The sequence below is a fragment of the Pangasianodon hypophthalmus genome, chromosome 5 (genome assembly GCF_027358585.1).
Source record: "Pangasianodon hypophthalmus isolate fPanHyp1 chromosome 5, fPanHyp1.pri, whole genome shotgun sequence".
Taxonomy (NCBI): Eukaryota; Metazoa; Chordata; class Actinopteri; order Siluriformes; family Pangasiidae; genus Pangasianodon; species Pangasianodon hypophthalmus.
Window position 1 is genome coordinate 12,967,210 of NC_069714.1, and position 19,707 is coordinate 12,986,916.

At 38.0% G+C, this 19,707-nt stretch overlaps 1 protein-coding gene across 2 annotated transcripts in view; it reads left to right on the forward strand.

Annotated features, from left to right (window-relative positions):
* Positions 1–19,707, forward strand: part of col4a2 (collagen, type IV, alpha 2) — a 66,137-nt gene that overhangs the window by 13,535 nt on the left and 32,895 nt on the right. For both annotated transcript variants that reach the window (XM_026910132.3, XM_026910140.3), the window contains exon 4: positions 10,157–10,237. In XM_026910132.3, the coding sequence (XP_026765933.2) occupies positions 10,157–10,237 (81 nt within the window). The remainder of the gene's footprint in view (positions 1–10,156; positions 10,238–19,707) is intronic.

Here is a 19,707-nt window from a genome sequence, read left to right on the forward strand (position 1 = left end):
TGTGCCGGATTTGGATGGAACAGGATCTGATACCTCTCAGATATGGAGTGCCTGCATTCTGGAAGGTACTGCTGCAGCATTTTTCTTTTAATAAAAATAAAATAAAGTAATAATAATAAAATCATTTTAATGATTGATTATTCTTTGCGTCAACTTCCTTCCAAAAATACAGTCGGTTTATTTCCACAATGACCAGTTGATGTTATCAGTCAAGTGCGTTCACGTATCATGGATATGGGGGAAAAAGGTTGCTGACTTTGTTGTCACTGAAATAAGCAAATGTGTTGGGGCAGAGCAAAATGCTAAAAAAAAAGCAAGGGAGACATTTCTGTTTCTGAAACTTGTTGGCCCATCAGTGATAAAATTCATCTCTATGCTGTGTGTATGATAACTGCAGGGAGTTGTCAAGCATATAATAACCAGACAAAAAAATTGAGGTGTCAAGCATATAATAACCAGACAAAAAAATGGGCAAAAATGGCCATTTTTAAAAATGTATTTATTTACAGCTTTATTTACATTTACAGCTTTACATTTACAGCTTTCCCAGACTGTCACACAGATGAGATCAGCTTTTGTAACCGGAACATTTTTAGCACATTTTATGCACTTGTACTTATTTGATTGAAAATTTATAGTGTCGGTTTTGGCCAATTTTGGCCAAAAAATCTTTGGTGGCTGAAATTTCAGTACATCCCTACAAGATATAAATCAGGATCAGATCAGGCATGTTGTAGGGCTTTGACGGAAGTAAGTGGTAGAGGAAGCATGTTTCCGGAAACTGCAGTAAAGACAGATGGGAAGGTGGGCCAGAGGGAAAGGACAAAATCGTTGACTTGAGATAAAGACTGACGCAAAGGAATTTGGCTTATCTGATGAGCTTTTTTAATTGGAAGATTTACTGTTATGGTATAATAAAAGTTTAAAAAGCAAAAACAAAAAAACCTCAAAACCATTTTGTATGCATGTGTGTTTGTCTTTGTTTTTTTTATTCTGCACTTGAATGTAAATTGTGTAAAAGTGCATGTTTATGAACCTGCATCTGTTAACTGTTACTATACTATGGGAACGCTTGAGATAATGGCAGCATACAAAGGCAATTAAGTTGGCATTGCCAAGGTAATGTTGCATGTGGATTTTTTAAGGCCTTTCTGCACATGTATTTGTGCATGTGTGTGTGTGTGTATGTGTGTATGTGTGTGTGTGTGTGTGTGTGAACTTTATTGGTCATTTACATACTGTAGAAAGTAAACCAGTTTGGGCTGCCAGAGGAAAAATCCACAGGAATCCCTCTCGACAGCTTAGCTCAAACTAAGTGTTTGTTTTATGCATTACAAATGAAGTACATGATGTCTGGATGAGTCTTCAGGTTTCTGCTGTTCAGGCAGATTTTTATCTTTTTGCATCTGCATATCTCAGGTCAGTTTACACCCAGTTGTTTCTACACTTGTTCTTTAACAAGAGCAGAACAGAACAAATGTCTTTGGCTGGGATGAGTCAGTCATCCCAGCCATAACATGCCCTTAATGTGCCTTCTTATGGCAGGTTCCCTCTTGTGACACTTCTCTCTTTTTCTTTTCTCTGGGCTCACATTGTGCCTACATAGGGGTCATTTAGACATAGTTCCCTCTGAACAAAGGCATTCCCAAGACCTCTGTCTGTTCTCTTTGTTCTGCTGGGTCTGGGATGCTGGTGTTCTCTTGTGGAAGGAGAACCGCTGATAAGGAAGGGTTTCTCAAGAGTCAAGAGTCTTTTATTTGTCATTTGCCCAGTTACACTGGGTACAATAAGCATTGAAATGCTTGTGACGAGGCTCAACAAACACATATTTGGATATTAAGGTTGGGATGATGCTGTTATGTGATGGTAAAGGATACAGTGGTGTACAATGGCAGAGTAAAGTGACGTGTGCTATTAAATCAGGCAGAACAGTAAATACAAGTATAATAAATAGTAAATACTAAATCTGAATAGTAAATATCTAAGTGTCTGGAAGTGGCAGTAATAAAGTGTGGATCATTATAAAGTGTGGATCAGTGTGGATCATTATAATTTAGGTCTAAAAATGTTTCTGAATGAGATGCTTAAGGTGAAGGTGTGGTCCATTGTGCTTGCAGAGAAGGTGGAGTGCATTCAAGATACACTGCACAGACAAAACTAAGGGTTCTTGAGCTTGGTCTTGACATGATGTATGTCTCAAATAGTCTAAGAATTACTCAGTATTTGAATCAGAAAAATATTATACAAGTTAGTGATAGTGATAGCTTTTCATTTTAATACATAGCATTGGCTGGCAGTGTGTCATTAGTATTTATGAATCCCTTATTTCAGTCCTATGTCTGGCTCCACAGGAGAGAGATAGGTCTCTGCCTCTCAATCGTGTAATCATTTCTCTGGAATACACAGCCACAGAGCCTCAGTTTGCCCTACTAAAGGAGATTATCCTACTAACCCACACAAATACACACAGATATATGTATATAGACTGTATTTCCCCAGCTGTACAGAGCAGATGTGCAGATGTTTCGTTTCACTGAAAAGCCATATTGAAAGCATTTGCACTGAACCTGTCACTGTTTCTCATCACACATTATCGGGTATCAGTATACAGTAATTGCAGGAAGCAGTTGAGATATGTTCAGGAAAGCCATATGGAGTGTGATGGCATTGCTGACATTTTTTACTGCTTAACAGACACCTCATACTCCCTTATATGTAAAAAGCAGAGCAGTCTACAGGTTTGTATGACAAAACCCACACAAAAGACACATTCTTCCCACATACTATCTCATTAAACCATTAAACATTTGTTGAAAGGTGGGATGCTTTCCTCCTGTGCAGTCAGGCAGTGTCCCTGTATACCTGTCCTTATTGGGGGTTAGGTTTCCTCCTCAGTACCATGTTCACAGCAGCAACTTAGCATTACTGTAGAGAGAAACTGACTGATCAAGGGCAGGGTGAGTTTCTTACCAACAGTGAGAAAGGGGAGTTTTCTGGGCTTTAAATAATCGGTCTTAGGTATAGAGGAGCATTGCTGCCTCACAATTCCAGGATCCCTGGCTTGATTCTGAGCTCACATTACTGTCTGTGTGGAGTTTCTGTGCATGTTCTCCTTGTGTGGGTTTCCTCCAGCTTCTCCAGGTACTTCCCAACTTCCAAAAACATGCCAGTAGGTGGATTGGCTGAAATAAATTGACCCTAGGTGTGAATGAGTGTGTGTGTGTTTGTGTTTGTGTAAATGGTGCCCTGTGATGGACTGGCATCTCATCCAGGGTGTATTCCCACCTTGTGCCCAGTGTTCCCGGGACAAGCTCCAGATCAACCGCGACCATGAACAAGATTAAGCACTAACTGAATGTGAATGAGAGAGTGGGTTCCACTGAGTGTCACAAACCTTACAAATATTTCATATTTGTATGAAATATTTATCTTCAGTAACCACTTTATCCTGATCAGGGCCATGGTGGATCCGGAGCCTATCCAGGGAAAACTGGGTGTGAGGAGGGAATACACCTGGATATAAAAGTAGCAGAATTGTAAGCACTCACTATGTGGTCAGTTAAATATCAGTTTGTCACAGAAATTCACATCACGTTATCTACATTTCCAAGCCTTTGTGAAGTCCAACGTTTGGTGATCACTGATTCAGTGGGGTCTTGTTTTGCAGATATTATATCACTGTTACCCTTTGACACTTGGTTAGGGTCAACTCTTCATGCAGATAGGATCACAGCTAAGGACAGAGGTCAGTATACAAAGGGCAGAAAGTCAGGGTTCAGATAGCTTTGGGTGATTCAAGTTATGAGACCCAGGACCTTATCACAATCCAAATGAGCAATTCTGTAGCAGAACCTGCATTGAGCTACACATGAGCTGGCAAATTAGGCAGTCAGTTTGAACAATGGGCTTTTTCATTTCAGCTTAAACTGATTATGAGAATAATAAAGTAGAATAAAAGACAAGTGTCATTTAAACTTGCACTTCGTTATTGTGGATGAGAACAACACATAAATTCAGTCAGGAAGGGGAGATATTATGAAAGTATGCCAAACCCATTTTATCATTGTGAATGACTTTATACTTAAAGGCCTTTGATAAGAATTTTGTAGCTCTATTGGTTGTTCTGTTTATTCTCTTGCCATCTGAAGAGGACAAATATATCTGATCAAATTTCAATTTCAGGACATGAATTCTGTACAAAGACTACTTCTTATTTATGCAGATCTAACAAACACTATATGGCCAAAGTGGACATCTGACCATCACACCCATATGTTAGCGTTCCCCAAATTGTTGCCACAACTTTGTGTAGTATGTCTTTGTATGCTGTAGCATTACAACTTGCCTTCACTGGAACTAAGAGACTCAAACCTGTTCCAGCATGACACTGCTTCTGTGCACATAGCAAGGTCCACAAAGATTTGCCACTGTTGGGGTGAAAGAACTCCAGTGGCCCGAGCCCTGACCTCAACCCCACTGAACACCTTTGGGATGAACTCAAACGCTGACTGCACCCCAGACCTTCTCGCCCAACATCAGTGCCTGACTGCACTAATGCTCTTGTGGCTAAATGGACAAATCCCCACAGCCATGCTCCAAAATCTAGTGAAGAGTGGAGGTTATTATAACAGCAAAGGGGGACTAAATCTGGAATGGGATGTTCAAAAGGACATATGGATGTGATGGTCAGGTGTCTACAAACATTTGGCCACATACTTGGAGATCTTACTCCAAATATGTCTTATCTATCAGCTAATAGAGTGAGTGGGCATTAAAATGTCAGAGCACGAGTCAAAAATGTTTGGAATCTATGTTAAAATGTCAGAAAAAGCAGCATGTCCTTATTTGGTAGCTGGAATCAACATTGTGAATTTCTCAGGATGCCCTTTTCCCCATGAGGAGGTCATAATTAGTAACAACATTCCCAGTGGCACTTGAAATTGTCTCATAGCAATGCACAGTACTCAGGGAACTGAACAAGCCCTTCTATTTTACACCTTGTTAAATCGCTTCAGTTCTGAAGCTAGTAAGATGTGACTTATGAGTCATTTTCAATCATTATCCACTTCATTTAGTTTATCTACAGTTACTGTCTCTTGGAGAAGGCTTATAAATGTACATGGCATCAGACCACAGGAGACATCTGCTGTTATCAATCTCTTTTTTGTTGTATCTCACAAATCAAGGCTTAGTCAAAAGCTTCAGTATACAGAAACTGACTGTGTTTTTTCTCCAACTCTCACGCAAAAACTTGGTGTCTGGAGCTCAGTTTGTGCCAGACACCTGTCATCTGGCTTAGCTAAGGCTGTTCTCTCAGAGCTGGGAGAATATTGTGGAAGTGGCTAGAGAAGTTGTGTCTTTGTGGTTAGTCAATAGCCACAGCATTGCTCAAGTGTTTGACCATGGAGTTTCCGCTCGGTCTGAGCTATCTGATTTGTAATGAGACAAGGAAATAAGCGGGATCTCACGTGTGCCCATTGAGCTATGTAAACATGCAGCGTTTAGAGTAACTTCACTGAGTCATCACACTGTCATCAGACTTGTTCATCTAAACACACTTAGAAGGCTCTTACGTCAAAGCCATAAACTCAGATTTCATTTACATTTGCATAGTAGGGGGTCTCTTGTTTACTGTTAAATCCAACGCAATCCCATGCACTCAAAATTTGAATGAAGATTGTTTTCTGTTACAGCGAGAAAGACTTCATTAGCTCTATAAACCACCCAGTAATCAACTTTAAAGTACTACCCAGTACTTTACTGAACTTATTGAAGGTATGAGACCATGAGATTGTGAAATTGAACAGCCCATGTGGGCAGCTATTTAGAAGAAGAAGAGGTCTTTTTTCATCACATATACATTACAGCACAGTAAAATTCTATTCTTCGCATATCCCAGCTTTTTAGGAGGTTGGAAGTCTTAGAATGCATAATGTGGTGTTCTAAATTATGTTCTATGTTCCAACCAGAGGACAGCAAAGGATGGCGCAAAACATTTCACGTAATGTGAAATGAAATTTTATCTGAGAAAGCGATTTAAGATACATGCTCACCTTAACAAAAATAACATTAACAACCTACATCCCTGGCCCATTATCTGCACAAGTCTGGATCGTGCTGATCGATGCCGTAAGCAGAACGTAGTGATTTTCTTTATTCACAGGTCTATTGGTAGAGCATCTTCATCATATAATCTGTCATAGAGAACACATGTTATCACACAGGCTGTTATAGAATTTTCCAATATTTAATTGGTATCATCTCATACAGTGTGACAAGTAATAATCTTAAAAGACTGCTGAAATGGCACAGCATAAAACAGGCTTAAATTCAGCGATGACATTTAGCTATGACATTAGTGAGCTATAAAAGGGAGTAGCCTGTCTTGTTCAAACATGGAAAATATCATTCACTTCCATAAACAGCCTCATTACGCAGTTTCCACTAGTACCACCCGAAGTCCTAAGTGTCCCGAGCAAGAGAGAGTATTAATTAAGAATGCCTTAGTGCAGCAATGTGTTCTGTGAAAACAAGATACAATTTGAAGAGACAAACAGAAATAGGTTTGGACTGGTCAGGAATTATTAGCCTCTCTGAGAAATGGGAGACATGTCTTACTCTATTGCCCTCTTCATTAGAAAATACATAAATCTTTCTGTCACTTTCTACTCCCAAAATATAGCAGAGGTTGCAAGGTCTCCTCTAGTTCACTCATAGATTTCTCATATTCTATATGCAGTCATGTAAGGAAGTTAACTGACATTTTCATTACTAATATTACAAATATTAATAACATTTTAAATGTAATTTGTGATAGATTTTGCATGTCCAATTTGTTTTTTCACATGCATTTGCATTATAATATTGAGATGGACGTTCATGGTTTCAGGGCATTCATGTGACAGTTGTGGAATGAGGCTGGGAATTCCCCTGTCTAGTTCTGGGGGGTCTGAAAATGTTTCAGTGTGAACAAAGACCACTGAATAAAAACCATATGGTTTTTCACTTGCATAACAAGTGGTCTCCTTTGTCCTCAACACATCAGTGTCCACTATCAGTAACTAGCACATTTCATTCAGATATACATCTTGTCAGCTTCTTTCATCTATATAGACCTAAGACCAGAGAAATGTCTAATTCCCTGAGTGCAGTCATTCTGAAGTGATAATGGCAGAGCCCTAGTCTCTTTGAACCCAACGCCCTCAACAGTGAGATTCAGAAGAGATCTCGTCTAGTGGGGTGGAAAGTAACGGTCATTCAAAATGCTCTATAGAGACATTTATTGAGGCTGAAACACAATAGCAGGCACAACAGGAACGCATATTGCAAATTACTACAAATGGCAAAAATGTCCCTAGGATGCCGCAAATTTCATTTTGCATTTACAGTTCAGTTTGTCAGAGTCTAACTGCCACTTTCTGATTTTGAACCGCAAGCTCATTTACAAATGAGCAAAATGTGTCATCATGTGTAATTATGTATGAATTAGACTGAATAAGTATCACTTTGAACAGTGATTATTTAACAGTGATTGAAGAGTGTTATGCTTAATGCACTATGCAGTGGCCTACATAAAAGCAGAAGAATATGAGCTAAAACAGTGGAGTTGGATTAGATTTTCCCTTTTTGATGCTTTGTTTAATTTATTATCATGAAATATGCTATTTGCTCTTGGAAATGGCCTACAAGAACTCCATTTTGCTGGCTTTCCACCACATGTATTTATAACAAATATTCTGCAAATAATTTTGGGAGGCAAATGTCCACCAGTGGCCCTCTCTTTTGTACTGACTGTTTAGCTGGGCCTTTTTTACTGTGCACATTCTCCATTTTCCTCTGCATTGGTGTCGGCTATTTTATCTGGATTGCACTCTCTGTGTATGTAATTAAATTTAAAATATCTAGTAAACCTGGTTTACCAAAGAGCCAAATATACAGGTTTCACACAGATTAAGGTTTTGCTGTTTATGAAGTGTGTTTGTGAATGTTGTTGGACCATGTGGTCAGGAGAAATTGTTTTAGCCATAATATTATGTAGAAGTTTTTTGTTGGTCTTTTTTCCACCACTGAAGCTGAGGTTTTTTAATTATATGGACCGTAACAATGCATTGTTTTATTTTTGTATATAGTCTATCAATTTGTCACTCAGTCACCACTTTTTTCAGTATAGCTTATTGTATTATGATTACTTTTTGTCAAAATAGTCTGAAAAGTTGGGACTATAATAGTGAGAAACATCTGAGGAATTCCATCTCGTTATTTATCATCTTCTTTATCTGATTGTGATTTTTTGACCCTGTGATCTTTAGATTCTGCCTACTACCACATGGGCCAATTACTGACGTTCTGTTAATGACTGAACACATACTGTTGCACAGACCTCAATTGTTTTTTTTCTTACATGCCTTTACACATGCCTTTACTCAACGCCCAGCACTGACTATATTCAACCTGACATCATATTTAAGGAACTAATACATTAGCACGCTAAAGAGTTCTGGTATATCATCCATCACACATTTGCCTGTTCAGACCTGAGAAATGAACACGTGAACAGATAAGAACAAATCTTTTGAAAGCGGCACTTCAGTCGACTCTAGCAGAAGTCTGGCCCAAAACTGCCTGTTTGGGTTTGGCGTGACTCTCCTGGAATATTACATGCGAACCACATGCATGCACATGAGGACACCATGTGTATGCATGTGTTCCTGGAACAGGATAGAGCACAGTACCTTCATCACAGTCATCATCTGCAGTAATAAAATATTCAGCAATAAACTAAAGTTGGTCACTTTTTCCTCATTGTTTGGGTTTCCACATTGTGTAGCTTTTGTCCTGTGGTTTAGTCTTTCAACTTTTCCATCTGACAGAACAATGTCTTTAGTCCACAGGATATCCCACACACGTTTTTGTAAGATGACTAGTTCGGAAATGAAGATTCCACAGATTAGATTTTTTTGTCATGTCCGAGGATAGTTGACTCATAAATTATTTATGACTCATTAACTCATAAAAACCTCTTGATGCATCTGTTACAGTTACTTGCTCCACTCAGGAATCATTGTATAGCAACTACTGAACTAAATTCTTGTGCATGTTTGAATATTACATTTCAAGAATAAGCTGCAGGACATTGCATTACTTAGACACTTAAATATCTGTCTTGTGCTTTAGAGACATAATCTCTAAATGGAACTCTTTGTGTTGTGGGCCAGATGACTCAATGTGGCCTTTGTATGTTTTACATCCAAAATCTCATGTCTACGTAACAAGACAGAATTCCTTCTATTCACATTTCCACATCTTTGCACTGCAAGAATAAAAGCCACCAGTTTTCTTCTTGTCTTTTATGGAGAAAGAGAAGGCACATACTGACATGTGGCTCCATGGAGAGACAGGGTTAGTACAGAAGTCTGAAGAATCAGTGTGTAGGAAGAGTTGGTGCATTTCTTAGAATGGAGCCTCCAAGGATGTAAACACTTGACTTATAGGTCTTATAGAGTATCTGTGGAATGAGTGTGAATGACCTCTTACATGTATGGGGATTATCACATAACATTAACTTGTTGAAAATATATGACAGACCAAATTGTTCACTATATAATTAGTCAACAGGGCATGCAAATACTTAATTGGTCCAGTTAATCAATGACAACAGTCTACTTTGTAGTGTACCATTTCAACTGAGATTACAAGGTAGGTGAAGTAAATGTTCAATAAAAAAAAATAAAAGGGATCATCACTAAAATAAATCTAAAATAAAACAGTCCAGCAAGGCTCATGTTGCAGTACAAAATGTAAAGAATAACTAAACTATTTGTCTACATTGTCATGCCTACCCACCCTACACCCATCATACTGGCATGGAGAGTTAATGATTACTGTATGGCAGGGAGTTATGGTTCCTTGTTTACTGTGTGCCATAATATGAGCCTTAACTGCTGCAAATGATCAGCATATCTCAATGGTGACCCAACCAAACAGCTGTCAGATCTGCTACATTTGTGTACCAATGACATAGAGGGTCAAATTTAACCATAACAAACTTAGCCATTTAAGTATTTTGTAGTTTTTTTTAAAGAGTAATAACATATAAAATGTGCTTTGTCATTTTGCACATTGAATATTGAATTGTGTATCGTCTTTTCTTTTCAAGGGTGGTAAGAAGCACAGTGGAATATGTGGGGGCAGAGACTGCAGTGGCGGTTGTAAATGCTATCCTGAGAAAGGTGCAAGGGTAAGTGTCTCTATCTGTCCAACCATCCACTATTCAGCATTGCCATCTCTATTGACTTAGCCTTAGCCTAGATTGTTAGTAAACAATGTGAGAGGATGATGGTGTTTTGTTTTTTGTTTTGTTTTGTTTTTTTACAACACCACAAAAGGTTAAGGCTTGCTTAAACTATTTCCTATACATTTGAACTGAAACACATCATTCAGAGCAAATGTAGAGCCATTTAAATACCTATCCTTTATGCCTTACACTTACACACACTCTCATTTTGGCCTCAAAGGTCACAGATCAGTTACATGCAGCTTTTTTTTTTGGTTTGATGTCTCTCACACCTGTCTTTGTATGTGTTCATGTTTCCAACTTTCTGGTGTGTCCAAGTTTCATAAGGTCAACTGCAAAGAGGAGTGGGAGACATTTCAAAGAAGCTGACCATATGTTATGAGAACAAGCACATAGGAGTAGACTAAACACTATGCATTAATGAAATAATGAGAGAGCAATGCTATAAGGAGGCCTCAATAATAACTATTAAATGTGTGCAGCCTTTCAGCAGAATACGTTATACTGTCTTCCATGGAGAAGTCAGTTATGCCAGAAGGTAGCTGAATAATGTACAGTAAATAGGTCTTTCTGCCTTCAGTCTCGACTTCTGGGATATCACTTAAAGGTGGACTGGTACAAACTGGTACAAAATTGCATAACTTGATGTGACAAATATTTTCTGTTGATTAAAAGAAAATCTGTAATTAAATAGTTAGATTCACACAGCTTTGCTCATGAACTGCACTTTACTGCCACTAGAAGTATAAACTAGGTTGCATGTAAGTGTACTGTTTGTACAACATAGCGGTGACCTTATGCTTACTGTGGTGAAAGGAAGTCTCTTAAGGAGGAGTAAGGGAGAGAGAGGAAACATTCCACAGCAAACACCAGGATGCAAAGGGCCTCATGAGCATGGGTCAAGTCGTCAGCGCTATCTTTCTTCCTTGCCCTGTACCGGAAAGGGAAAGAAGGTTTGATTGTTTTTCAGAGTTGTGCATTAAGTGCATTACGTTTGGCTTGTTCTGGAGGTGATTCCCTAAATAACATGTTTTATTTTGTTCTATCTACTATAAAAATGCAGTGTAAAAATACAAGGGAGAAGCCAGACTTTCTCTGGTGGTCTTTTAGATCCACCTCCCAATTAGATTCAGCCTCCCAAAATTAAGAGGTTGTGTGCTTTTTTTTTTTTTGTTTTGGCTTGTTTATTTCCCTCTTCTTGTCGTTGTTTATATGTCCAGTTCCTTGTATATCTTCCAGCTTTGCATAGCATCCATATTCCACCAGCCAAATCCACATCCTGCCATTCGCATAACTATCCATATACTGTCTTTAGGGGAAACTGGAGTCTCACAGATGTCTGGGCTTGTCTTACATCCCTCTTATGGTCCTTGTGATATTTGGCTGTTCAAGACTAGCATGTGCAATTTTTGTAGAACAGGACAGAGACAATCTTGTCATCATTGCAGAATGTAATTTTAACAATCCTATAGAATTTAATAGGGTGTGAGCTATATCTGCTGCCAAGACCTTATATCCATCAAATAAAGAGATGTAAAACAGACTCTGTCTGTTACATTTTACTGCATGAAATAGGAGAACCACAATGGCAGGAGATGTAAAATTTTGCAGGGATGAGTTGTTTTATAATAGCTATTGGTGCAAATGAAGCAAAATATTTATTTCCCCAGTGATCTTAACCTGTTGTATATCCTTCAGTATTCACAGATGTTTGACAAGGCAGATTTACAAGTGCATTTAAATGATCCCTTGAGACGATTCGCATATTCATCAGCATGACATCTGCATTAAAACCTCTCTAAATTCCATTATCCAATAATAAACGAGAAAGGCTCTCAGAAGACAAACGACCTAAATTTGTCGACAGCAGCTTTGAAATGAAGCCACAGTTTACGGAAAACAACATTAAGGCCAAACAGAGGCATTGCACAGGAATTTCAAGCAAGACCGTCTGATTGTTTAGAAGAATTGTTAATTTTATATGTTTATTTGTACAAGTGGGTGGCCAAATATCCTAGTTCGACGAGTGTTTGCCCACCGCCTCATTCAGCTCTGATTTGTGTTGTGCCACATCCTGGGGGTATGTGCTTTCAAACATGAGGGCATGAGGGTGTTTGGCAAAATTCCTTGAACAAAAGTGACCAGATGTCAAAATGAAGCCAGTGGTTCTGTTACACTAAATGTGCCAAAGTTTTACAACATGTTTTGTTCATTACACATTGTTACTGAGGTCTGCATAGTGCACCTAGAAAACTTTTTTTTGTAGACAGATTTCAGAGCTTTTTACGACAGATTAGTGGCATTGCATAGATCAGACTCAATGAGTTCCAACTGTGAAACTGCCATGGTAGGAAATGTTATGCATGTCATCTACAGTATTATGCAGATGTCTTAGGCATATGTATAGAAAATCTGTGAAGCAAAGATTCTTTCAAAATGATGAAATGAAAAGTTTCTGTAGATCAAATAATTTACTATAAATAGCAGTAAACTGTAAAAAATTTAAAAAGCAAAAAATAAAAAAGTAAATCAATATTTAAATCAATACCGTCCTTTGCCTTTAAAACTGCATCAGTTTTCTTAACTACACTGTTGTGCAGTTAAGACAGAATGTATAAAAGAATTGTGAGTTTTGTGTTCTCCTAAATCCTTCGTGGTATTTCTGAGGTAGTGGGAGAGACTCTCAGAGCTAAACTAAAGAAGGGACATCTTTAATGAATGATTGTACTCTTAGTTCATTAGACATATGATTAGTCAGTGGTAGAGAAGTAGAAGCAGACAATAGTAAAATAAGTATATTTTCTCAAAAACAGAATACAGCTATGAAGAAAAGTCTCCACTGTGGGAAAGTGCAGTGCACAGTACTCCTGGAAAAGGAAGTGACACGCGGATGTTCAGCACAATGCATACTATCAGATCTCTTTTTGGGAAAAACATACTAAAGCCTTTCTTTTTTTCGCCACATACATGACCAGGGTCACTTATAATTGGAACTATTTCCATAAGTAAATACATGGGGCATTCATTTGGAACTCTGTGGAATGTTACACACACCCCTAACACTCCATCAGAGTACATAATAACTGACTGTGATACCACCATCTACATCTGAGTGGAAAGATCAGATAAACTTGGAGCCCTTTTTTCCATCTCATTTTGCTTATGAACATGTCAGTCCCTGTTTCCTCTTTTTGAAAGCTGACCTGTATTCTAACCCATGGCTTGAGTGGAATATCCTTCATCTGTAACCGACATTTGATAGTAGCCATTTAACAAATGTCTGTGGTTGTTATTCTGTTTTGGATGTTGAATTTAACAAAATCATTGATATAAAAATTTAGTGTCATGAAGTGTCATGAATGTCATGAGTGTCATGAAGCCATGTCCACTCTGTATACATTGCACAAACATGACCAGGAGAATGTTAGGCCCACCAAAATCTTATCAATATTAGTACACATTAGGCAGATAAGAAAGGACACTGTTACAGGAAAATAATCAACGACAGGGTGGTGCAATGACATTAATACCCAAAATTGATTCTTTTCCAATAACAGAACATCCTGAAGTGTTTTATTCCTCTTATACCAAAGCAATTTACCAACGTGTTGTGGAACATCTGAGAAAGTTCCTGTTGTCATTATAATGTCATTATATTGTCATCCTGTTGTCATGTCATTATGTTGTCATTTACATTATAACAGTTGTCCCCTCAATAGCCTCTCTGTTTCGCTCTTGAAGTTAACAACACAAAAAGTGTAGAGCTTGTTGTTATGAAACTGCAAAATGCAAAGATCTCTGTCCTGAACACCTTCCTGTGGTGAACTACGTAAAAGAGCAGCCTTACTTCTTACCTTAAATGCTAACACAGGATTTCATTTTTCCATAATGCAAATTCTCCTCACAGAAAACTTCACCAAAGTCATCGCTGTGTGAGTAACACCAATAATGTATTAGAACAAGTGCTTTAATATAAAGCTGTACTTTGAATTAGAGCCGCTACTACTGTCAGAGCTGCTGTTACACCTTCTGAGCAGTTGGATTAAAGAATTTAATAGCACTGTGGTATAAAGGACTGACAATATCTCTTTAAACAGTGACAGAGGACAATCCCTTTCATCAATGTAATGCTGTTTAGAGCAAGCATACTATAGTATGTTGCTTGGGGCTGCTAATAACTCACTTTGTGGTGCTTGTTAGTGCTGCACTATAATAAACAAGAAGATCATATTGTGATTTGACTGTTAGACTGTGCCTGGTGTTTATGTTTTTTCTGGGTAGTAGTTACTGTTACCATAGTTTTGTGAGTTGTTGTTTATGTCTATATAGGAGAGGCTAACCTGCACTAAATGTTAGGGATGATATTTCATTATAACATATACTAACAGAAATTTCTCACTGGGATGAATAAATTCTTTTCTTATTTTGTCTTTAACAATATTGTCAGTTATATTAATCCTTCAAACCAGTTTGAATCTCCAAACCAGTATCTGTATCAGTCCCAAAATGATCATATGTATAATTTGCAGTTCGGAGAAGGATCCTGTCCACAACAAGCCTACTAGGTCATGGATTTTATATTAGGTCTGCAGCAAAACACCAGACTTATCCAACTACAGCACTACATGGACTGGTTATGGAAAATTTGAAACCCAAACATCTTCCGTTCACTCAAAATGTTAACTGAAGCCAAACTATGATATCAGGGATAAGATAAGGATTAATGCAGACTTTTTTCCATTACATACTTTTCTAGACATATTTAGGGCCTGATCTTTTAATTTTCTACCATCATGAAACATTTATAGAAATGGACTACCTCTAGACTACCAGTTCAGACAGATAAAAAGACAGTTAAAGTTGCAGAGATGTGTGCTCTTAGAGATCACTAGCTTGTTAAAGCTCCTAAAAGGACATAAGAAATTCCTCAAGTTGCAGGCATAAAGTTTTTCAGAGGACATCCTGAATGGCATACCTTGACTTCACCACTGTTCAGAAGGGAGATCTTTTATTATACGAGCAGTGGAGATTTTTAACCTGGCTAATGCTAATATTTATTAAACATTTCATACACTTGTGATGTATTTAATGTGAAGAATTCCCCTCAGTCTACATCACTGGTATTTTCAAATTAGTAACAGTTTCGTCAGCTTCTTAGAAGAGAGAAGTTACTCAGTTCTAATATCAGGGTCACAAGATTTTCCCTTATTAAGTCCTTGTATTTCTTATATGTTTCAGATCAAAGTAATTCTTCTCTTTCCTTCCCAACACATTCCTTTGAATATGCAGCTGCTGCTTCATTTACAGCCCTTGTAAGGCCTTTCAGCATTACATTTTTTGGGTTTAAAGGACAAAAGAGGCTTTGTATGTGTGTGACAAACACAAGACACAAGCTGTGATTAGAGACAAATAAGACAAAAATAAGAACATTTCCCCTTGGATATTTAGGGTGCTCTAAACAGCTCTAATTTCTCTTTTAGGAAGAGGACAGATCGCCTCAGATACATGAGACTTTCATCTTGTGCCATAATGTAAACAGAACAATTAAGTGTCAAAGGGCAGTTAATTAAACAGGATTGTGCTGGCATAAATAACAACATAAAATCAAGGAACTGTAATAATATGTTGGAAAAGAACAATTCAACTAAGGTGTGGGACACATGGCCTGATGTGGGAGGTACCACATTTACTGCATTTAAAGCATTATAGTCCTAATTGGCTAAGATAATGAGCAACAATGTCTATGTGCATTTGTATATATAATGTAATTTTTATGAGCCAAACAAGAGCTCAACAACTCTCAAATTCCTTATATATATATATATATATATATATATATATATATATATATATATATATATATATATATATATATATATATACTGCTCAAAAAAATTAGGGGAACACTTTGAAAACACATCAGGTCTCAATGGGGAAAAATATCATGCTGGATATCTATACTGATATGGACTGGGTAATGTGTTAGGAACGAAACGATGCCTCATCGTTTGATGGAAATGAAAATTATCAACCTACAGAGGGCTGAATTCAAACCCCCCCTGAAAATCAAAGTGAAAAAATGATGCAGCAGGCTAGTCCATTTTGCTGAAATTTCATTTCAGCAACTCAAAATGGTACTCAGTAGTTTGTGTGGCCCCCACGTGCTTGTATGCATGCCTGACAACGTCGGGGCATGCTCCTAATGAGACGACGGGTGGTGTCCTGGGGTATTTCCTCCCAGATCTGGACCAGGGCATCACTGAGCTCCTGGACAGTCTGAGGTGCAACCTGGCGGCGTCAGATGGACTGAAAAATAATGTCCCAGAGGTGTTCTATTGGACTTAGGTCAGGCGAGTGTGTGGGCCATTCAATGGTATCAATTCCTTTATCCTCCAGGAACTGCCTGCAGACTGCCATTGTCTAGCCTGTAGAGGTCTGTGCGTCCCTCCATGGATATGCCTCCCCAGGCCATCACTGACCCACCACCAAACCGGTCATGCTGAACGATGTTACAGGCAGCATAACATTTTCCATGGCTTCTCCAGACCCTTTCACGTCTGTCACATGTGCTCAGGGTGAACCTGCTCTCATCTGTGAAAAGCACAGGGCGCCAGTGGCGGACCTGCCAATTCTGGTGTTCAAGTACAACACAGACTATAATGCCAAAAAAACTGTAAAAAACACGCAAAACAGATAAGTGCTTTGTTGCTCATGTGAAAGACGCAATCTTTCATAAACCCTGTTAGTTAATCAGTTCGCCTTTTTTTGCAGGTGTAGTCAAGTTTGCATATGCTATTACACATGCAAATCTTAAAATCTAAATAGTGACTTTAGATGAACAGTTAAAATGCCAATTTGATGTCTTCAGTTTTTTTTTTTGTAACTTGCATAATATAGAATACTGTTAAATGACATGTTTTACACCTGACTGAGATTTCCCTCAAATCCTATAAATGATCTACCAGTCAGTGTAATCATTAATATTGTTCAGTATTTACCACACTGGATTCCAGTGAAGTGAGAGCAAGTAAGACTGAGTTCAGTAAGTAAACTTCAAGACATGAGTAAGACTGACTTTAGCGATGATGAGGAAAATGTGAGTCACTGCTCGCTATTCAGTTTAGTGTAATCATCCAGAAGCATTACAGTCAGAAACATTCTGTGTTCCACTTGATTAATTAAATTTATTTGCTGTGTTAAAACATGTGTTAGCCTAATAGCCAATACATTTTATGGCACCAGTGTGATCTTTGTTTTGTCTTTAAACACATTTTGCAAAGGTATCTTGCATAGTCTTGTTTCAAACAGTTTGAGCTTACAGTTCACTTGAAAGGTTTAAATCATAGATATCAAAAGTAGAGTTTGTAATTTTTTGAAAGAGACCTATAATGATATATAAAAAAAAATCTTAGGAAATGTTATGGCTGATCAAGTGGATTTTTTTAGTTTCTTTGTTTTACACTACTGGTTGCATTTTTATGGCCTAGAAATTAGCTCTGCTCCCAGCCAAAACAGAGCTGCTCTGTTCTGCCCCTTTTGCATAAAAGGCAATGCACATAAGGCGGGATTGGTTGGAGGATATATGATGGAAAAGTCTTGTCAGTGTTGTCATTGCATTGTGAGGATCTTAAAATTATGTACTGACTCTTTAAAACAGAAGTCAGAGATGAAGAAATTAATTTTGTTGGAGAAATATATTTTAAAGGTGTCAAGGACTGTCAGCTGAAATCAAAGGAGAATTATGCATTGCAGCCACATCCTATTTTTTTCATTCTCTCTCGTTCTCTAGTGGTAACACTAATTCACATCTGGACAGGAAGAGGTGGCTAACTGTCTTTTTCATGACATTGTAATGTTTCCCAATAGCTCTGTCAAGTTTCTTAATTTACCCAGGGCCCCCATATGATTTCACTCAATGTCACTGACAGACTTATTTAATGAACTTCCTCAAGGGAGATACTACAGATGATGTTACTTATAGTTCTAGGAATTATCTTAATAGCAATCAAGCATGGAAAGTTTGTACATCCTGTTAAACCAGCTTAGCTCTGAATATCTATTAATTATTACTGCATTCATTAGTGTGTGCACACCATTATTTCAAAAATATTTAAACTCAAAAATATCTCAGAGTACCTTGATCCTACACGCCTTAACACAATATTCTCATTCATTCTTGATTTTGTCTCATCTTATACTCACCCCTTCCATGTTTTCATCTATTCTTTAAGATTGCTGTGTTATGTTTTTGTAGTCCTATTAACTAGATAAATCGTATTAAATCATATTTTAAAAAAACTGTACATGGGAAACATAACCACCACACCTGGTTCACCATCACTAAACCATATGTTTCCCATCACCTGCTGGCAGTGCTCTCTGGGGCTAGCCCTGAGCCAATTTCACTCAGATCACATTTATGCAGGGGCCTTGTTGGATCATCCATTTTCTGACAAGCGCAAATTTTCTGGAGGAACGATTGAAGCGACTAGGTAATTTGTGTGCTGCTGTTCCTGATTTGAAACAGTGTGTTAGACTGTATTGGTGATAGACAGAACAATATGTGATCTAAGTTCAAGTGTGCAAGCTTTAGTGATTTACGTCAGAAAGCACATCCTGGCAGACATTTGCTTGCCCACATTTGGATCCATGCCCAGATTGTTGGATTAGTCTGCTAATGCACAGTGGCTTTAGAACAGCTGGACTGGGAGAAGGCGTCAGGTTTTTCTGTGAGAAAGTGGGAGTTTCTGCACACAGTTGCTCACTGCACTGGATACAGGCCCTGGATTTGGTGGGTTTTGAATTGCGATGCATTCTTTCAGATCTTGTTTTCAAGTCTTCTTTTAAAAAGGGAATTACCTTGGATCTATTATATCTATAATATATACATAATTATATAATACACTGTCATCTAGATTTACTGATCACCTAGATATACTGAATATTGCTATTAAAACCTGTTCTTAATATAGTTAACTAGTATACCATAAAATAAATGTCTCCTCCCTACGTGTTCCTATCACAAACCCCACTTCCCATAATACTATGTTGTCACTGACTACTTCCACAAACTCCATTTTCCAGAATCTGCAGCCAGGTAATGAACTACAGACTTTGCCATGATTGATCACATGGAACATACCACATGAAGTTGCTCTTAGCAATGCTCTAGTGAGATTCCTAGCCTGATGTTTATTGGATAGCTTTTCCGGTTTGACCTCTGTTTGCTCGATTACTTTAATTATCGCTTTGACTGGCTCAGTTTTTTTCCTTTTGCTTGCCTGGATTTGTTTTTGGATTTGCCCTTTTTTGTATGTCTGCTTATTGTTTGCAATAAATCCCTGCATTTGGATCCAAACCTGTGCAAGTTTCATGAAAATAATATTTCACCCAATGATGCCATGTGCAGGTCT